A 6,870-nucleotide genomic window follows, 5' to 3' on the forward strand; every position below is an offset into this window, starting at 1 on the left:
GAGATGGGATCCATGTATGAGAACAAAGTATGGACTTTGGTTGACTTGCACAATGATCGGCAAGCAATTGAGAATAAATGGATCTTCAAGAAGAAGACTGACGCTGACGGTAATATTACTGTCTACAAAGCTCGTCTTGTCGCGAAAGGTTTTCGGCAAGTTCAAGGGATTGACTACGATGAGACCTTCTCACCCGTAGCGATGCTTAAGTCCGTCCGAATCATGTTAGCAATTGCCGCATTTTATGATTATGAAATTTGGCAAATGGATGTCAAAACTGCATTCCTGAATGGATTTCTGGAAGAAGAGTTGTATATGATGCAACCAGAAGGTTTTGTCGATCCAAAAGGAGCTAACAAAGTGTGCAAACTCCAGCGATCCATTTATGGACAGGTGCAAGCCTCTCGGAGTTGGAATAAACGTTTTGATAGTGTGATCAAAGCATTTGGTTTTATACAGACTTTCGGAGAAGCCTGTATTTACAAGAAAGTGAGTGGGAGCTCTGTAGCATTTCTGATATTATATGTGGATGACATATTACTAATTGGAAATGATATAGAATTTCTGGATAGCATAAAGGAATACTTGAATAAAAGTTTTTCAATGAAAGACCTCGGTGAAGCTGCTTACATATTAGGCATAAAGATCTATAGAGATAGATCAAAAAGCTTAATTGGACTTTCACAAACAACATACCTTGACAAAATTTTGAAGAAGTTCAAAATGGATCAAGCAAAGAAAGGATTCTTGCCTGTGTTACAAGGTGTGAAATTGAGTAAGACTCAATGCCCGACCACTGCAGAAGATAGAGAGAATATGAAAGATGTTCCCTATGCATCAGCGATAGGATCTATCATGTATGCAATGCTGTGTACCAGACCTAATGTGTGCCTTGCTATAAGTCTAGCAGGGAGGTACCAAAGTAATCCAGGAGTGGATCACTGGATAGCGGTCAAGAACATCCTGAAATACCTGAAAAGGACTAAGGATATGTTTCTCGTATATGGAGGTGACAAAGAGCTCGTCGTAAATGGTTGCGTTGATGCAAGCTTTGACACTGATCCGGACGATTCTAAATCGCAAACCGGATACGTGTTTACATTAAACGGTGGAGCTGTCAGTTGGTGCAGTTCTAAACAAAGCGTCGTAGCGGGATCTACATGTGAAGCGGAGTACATAGCTGCTTCGGAAGCAGCGAACGAAGGAGTCTGGATGAAGGAGTTCATGTCCGATCTAGGTGTCATACCTAGTGCATCGGGTCCAATGAAAATCTTTTGTGACAATACTGGTGCAATTGCCTTGGCAAAGGAATCCAGATTTCACAAGAGAACCAAACACATCAAGAGACGCTTCAATTCCATCCGGGATCTAGTCCAGGTGCGAGACATAGAGATTTGCAAGATACATACGGATCTGAATGTTGCAGATCCATTGACTAAGTCTCTTCCACGAGCAAAACATGATCAGCACCAAGGCTCCATGGGTGTTAGAATCATTACGGTGTAATCTAGATTATTGACTCTAGTGCAAGTGGGACACTGAAGGAAATATGCCCTAGAGGCAATAATAAAGTTATTATTCATTTCCTTATATCATGATAAATGTTTATTATTCATGCTAGAATTGTATTAACCGGAAACATAATACATGTGTGAATACATAGACAAACTTAGTGTCACTAGTATGCCTCTACTTGACTAGCTCGTTAATCAAAGATGGTTATGTTTCCTAACCATGAACAAAGTGTTGTTATTTGATTAACGAGGTCACATCATTAGTTGAATGATCTGATTGACATGACCCATTCCATTAGCTTAGCACCCGATCGTTTAGTATGTTGCTATTGCTTTCTTCATGACTTATACATGTTCCTATAACTATGAGATTATGCAACTCCCGTTTACCGGAGGAACACTTTGGGTACTACCAAACGTCACAACGTAACTGGGTGATTATAAAGGAGTACTACAGGTGTCTCCAAAGGTACATGTTGGGTTGGCGTATTTCGAGATTAGGTTTTGTCACTCCGATTGTCGGAGAGGTATCTCTGGGCCCTCTCGGTAATGCACATCACATAAGCCTTGCAAGCATTGCAACTAATGAGTTAGTTGCGGGATGATGTATTACAGAACGAGTAAAGAGACTTGCCGGTAACGAGATTGAACTAGGTATTGGATATCGACGATCGAATCTCGGGCAAGTAGCATACCGATGACAAAGGGAACAACGTATGTTGTTATGCGGTCTGACCGATAAAGATCTTCGTAGAATATGTAGGAGCCAATATGGGCATCCAGGTCCCGCTATTGGTTATTGACCAGAGACATGTCTCGGTCATGTCTACATTGTTCTCGAACCCGTAGGGTCCGCATGCTTAAGGTTACGATGATAGTTATATTATGAGTTTATGCATTTTGATGTACCGAAGGTTGTTTGGAGTCCCGGATGTGATCACGGACATGACGAGGAGTCTCGAAATGGTCGAGACGTAAAGATTGATATATTGGAAGCCTATGTTTAGATATCGGAAGTGTTCCGAGTGAAATCGGAATTTTACCGGAGTACCGGGAGGTTACCGGAAACCCCCGGGAACCATATGGGCCTAGATGGGCTTTAGTGGAAAGGAGAAAGGGGCAGCCCAAGGTGGCCGCGCGCCTCCCCCCTCCCCCTAGTCCTATTAGGACTAGGACCTAGTCCTATTAGGACTAGGACCTAGTCCTATTAGGACTAGGACCTAGTCCTATTAGGACTAGGAGAGGTGGCTGGCCCCCCTTCTCTCTCTTTCCCCCTCGGGGAATCCTAGTCCAACTAGGATTGGGGTGGGGAGTCCTACTCCCGGAAGGAGTAGGACTCCTCCTGCGCCCTCCTCTTGGCCGGCGCCCCCCTCCCCCTTGGCTCCTTTATATACTGAGGCAGAGGCACCCCAGAAACACACAAGTTGATCCACGTGATCTATTCCTTAGCCGTGTGCAGTGTCCCCAACCACCATATTCCTCGATAATACTGTAGCAGAGTTTAGGCGAAGCCCTGTTGCTGTAGTGCATCAAGATCGTCACCACGCCGTCGTGCTGACGGAACTCTTCCCCGACACTTTGCTGGATCAGAGTCCGGGGATCGTCATCGAGCTGAACGTGTGCTCGAACTCGGAGGTGCCGTAGTTTCGGTGCTTGATCGGTTGGATCGTGAAGACTTACGACTACTTCCTCTACGTTGCGTCAATGCTTCCGCAGTCGGTCTGCGTGGGTACGTACACAACACTCTCCCATCTCGTTGCTATGCATCACATGATCTTGCGTGTGCGTAGGAAATTTTTTGAAATTACGACGAAACCCAACAACAATGCCGTCCCGTTCGAACTTGCAGCATTGGCAGTAGTACTCGCCTTCGCCTATCGAGGCTTTGATGAAGTAGTTCCTTCCTTTGTCCGGGTCTTCAGGTTCTGAATCTGACATGCCCAAAATAGAACACACCTTGAATGTATGTTCGTCCACTTGGAAAGCCGTAAACATGCTGGCACGCTTTATTTCTTCCTGGAATCTGCAAGTTTTGTGTGTTTTCTGTTAAACTATCATGCGCTCTTTTCTTGTACCACCTTATGTTGTCATGGAAATAGAAATACATTTTGTTTGAAGATGGCAAACATAGTTCATTGAACATGGCAAATATAGTACGTTGAACATGGAAAATGCAGTACACTAGACATGGCAAATGCAGTACACTAGACATGGCAACTGTAGTACACTAGACATGGCAACTGTAGTACATTTTCAACTGGACATCGTCATTTTTCCATACCAACATTCCCCAATGGATGCACATTGCATAAAACATGGCAACTGCCCTTTTATTTTAAACGTGGCATCTACAATTGAGTAAACATGTCAATTGCATTTCAACAAACATGGAAGATGCATTTTATTAAACATGGCAACTGCATTTCGGCATATGTGTCGCCAATATAACATTTTTTCCAGTTGACATTGGCATTTGCATGCCAACATGGCCCAATGGAAGCACAGTGCATTAAATATGGCAACCGAACTTCATTCAACAAGGAAAATGCACCCGAGCAAGCATGGCAAAAGAGAATTTTCATTGAACATGGCATCATGCAGCTGAGTAAGCATGGCAAACAGTATTTCATTAAACATGGAAACTGCATTGCACTCTATAAGGCACCTACTGACTTGGTGCTTTTTCTGCAAATAAGACTGTAACGCAACTGACTTACTTGTTAAAGATCTTTTTGGTATATATCTTGCTCATTTGCCTCTCTATCGGTAAATACGTTAGCAATTTTGGCTGCTTTAGTGCTGTGGTCGCTTCTTGCTGTAGCTCAGATCCTAGAATTTTTTGTTGCAAAGCTGTGTACTGCTTGGCAAACTGTAGCAATGAGTTGCCAGGGCTGACGTACCGCTTCAAAACAGCATTGAACCCCTCGCTGCACTGCGTAGTCTGCAGAAAGGGGAAGAAGCACTGCATGAAGTAGGCCGGCACCCACTACATTCGCTTCTCCCACAGGCTAACAAGAGTCTTGTTGTCTTGGACTTGAGTCATGGCCATCCAGCTCCTTTCAAATTCCTCCACTGTCAAGCTGTGGTCCACGCACAGCTCGAATGCCTTGTGCAGCTCTGGACGGTCAGCAAAGAACGGTCCTAGCGTCTCCTCAGCCTTCTTTATATTGTGCCACCTGCAGTGCCTGTGCACTGCCAATGGAAAGACCTCCTCTATGCCTGCACGCATGCTGAAATCTTGGTCTGTTATTATGTTCTTAGGAGCAAGTCCATCCATGCACTCCAAGAAGGTCTTGAACAGCCAAACGTACCCATCCGTGTCTTCGTTCCAGACGAGCCCGCAGATGAACTGCAACGACTGATTGTGGTTATTTATTCCTATGAACGGAGCGCATGGCATCTTGTACATATTGTTGAGGTACGTCGCGTCGAATGAAATGCAATCTCGAAAATGCTTGTAGGCTCTCCTTTCAGCACCATCCACCCAATATATGTTCCTGACACGGTCCTCATCGTCCAACCTTATCCTGTAGAAGAAATCTGGATCTTCCTACGTTTTTTCATCGAAGTAGGCCATTGTGGCCTCTATGTCTACCAACTTGCTCTCTCTACGGTACTTGGCCTGTAGGTTTGTGACGTCAGCTGGTATGTACGGCATGCTACTCAGAGTCCCCTTTTTGCTGTGGATGAGAGATAGTATCTGTACCATTCTTGATGGACCGACGTTACAATCATGTAGCATCTTTACGAATTGCCTTTCGACGGGGGTGAACCCTCTGTGGGCGGTCAGAAATTTTACCAGGTCGAACTTCTTTATGAGTTGGTGGTTGTGCTCGTCAAAATATTCATTGACCACCCACTGTGCTCCATCTACGTTTAGCTTACACCGGACAGGGCACTCAGTCTTGAGAATGATACCTCTCTTTCGTTCCGGAACGACAGGCACAACACCTTTCCCCTTCTTGTTCCTCCGTGCCTTGTGGCACCTCATCTCACCTCTGCTGTACTCGTTAGTTTTCTTAATTTTCCTATGGTACTCGGTGTTGACCGCAAATCCATGGAACTTTGCATATGTCTGGTAGTATTCCTTTGCTTGTTCGAACGATTCAAATCTCTGCCCAATGTACGGTGGCTGAGGTACCACGATCCCTGATTGCCCACCATCTTCATCCTCTTCTGCGTCGTCGTCAATTTCATCATTCACTTCGGTATCGGCGGCAGTTCCATCTAATTGAGTGTTGCCAGTGCTTGTGTCGGCATTGCTGGAATGATTGCCATTCCCGACTCTGACTCGAAATTGTTTGCGGCATGATTGTCTGCTGGCTGGTGGAACGCGTCTTCCGTGCGCTCAGAGCTCCCCGCCGTAGATGTCCCCGCGCCGCTGTTCAGTGTAGTTGTAGGCCCTGTAATAGAAAAAACAAGTACGAGAGTAAGATTTTTGTTTGGATAACATGTGTATCGCAACGGATCACACCATCTTCGAGAGATTTGGCATGACATCATTTCAAACAGCAAGCCGTGAGTCTACGCGTGGACATGTATGGCAGCTGTAGCTGTCCAATCATGGCACCTACTATTCAACAAACATGGCAACTAATTGTTTTGTTTACAAATAACTACAAATAACAAATGTAGCGCTGTTTTTTGTGGTTCAGATTTTTTCCTTACCTTGTTGTGCTGCATTTGACCATCTTGTGTGGACTGTGACACCATAATGATGTGCTCTACCTGCAATTTGTGAAGCTTGCCATGAGACGTTTGTCGGGTTACCACCAGCGTAATAACCTGTAAGCATAGTAGTGGTTGGTCAATTCATGGCAAATGCTGTTTTATGCTAGCACGGCAACTGCAGTTGCCCCTGATGTGGTAACTGCAGTTTTACTGGCATGGCAACTGTAGTTGCGTCGGTATGGCAGCCGCAGTTGTTCCTGTATGGCAACTGCAGTTTCCATGGCATGGCAAATGTAGTTGCACTGGCATGGCAACTGCAGTTGTTCCGCCATGGCAACTACAGGTGTCCAGGGATGGCAACAACACTTGTCCAGGGATGAGAAGTGTAGTTTTCAATTCATGGCAACTATAGATGTCCAATCATGGCAATTGTAGTTGTCAACTATGCTCCTTCTGCTAATTGAGCATCCGTAACTTCACCTTTTTTATGGACTCACCTGTGTATGACGTCGATGGCAGGTACATGGGTGCTGCTTGATGCCACGTGCTGCATGAAGGCTCTGCATTTTCACCCGTGATAACTCGTGAGTCCTTTTGCCAGTTTTTTTGCATGTTCATTTTTCATGTCCACAGCAGTATGTGCTCTTTTTTCGTTTTGCATTACCTTAATTAGACATACTATATA

General features: G+C 44.8%; 1 protein-coding gene across 1 annotated transcript; it reads right to left on the minus strand.

The window, feature by feature from the left end:
• Positions 1-4,500: 4,500 nt before the first annotated feature.
• Positions 4,501-6,517, minus strand: LOC147972852 (protein FAR1-RELATED SEQUENCE 5-like). Its single transcript, XM_087524474.1, has 5 exons — positions 6,397-6,517; positions 6,183-6,299; positions 5,848-5,917; positions 5,221-5,776; positions 4,501-5,064 (listed from the first exon to the last, which is right to left on the minus strand). The coding sequence occupies exons 1-5, from the start codon at positions 6,515-6,517 to the stop codon at positions 4,501-4,503; spliced, it is 1,428 nt and encodes a 475-aa protein (XP_087380600.1).
• Between the last annotated feature and the right edge of the window lie 353 nt (positions 6,518-6,870).

The sequence above is a fragment of the Triticum urartu genome, chromosome 5A (genome assembly GCF_056163025.1).
Source record: "Triticum urartu cultivar PI428250 chromosome 5A, HENAU_Tu73, whole genome shotgun sequence".
NCBI classification, from domain to species: domain Eukaryota; kingdom Viridiplantae; phylum Streptophyta; class Magnoliopsida; order Poales; family Poaceae; genus Triticum; species Triticum urartu.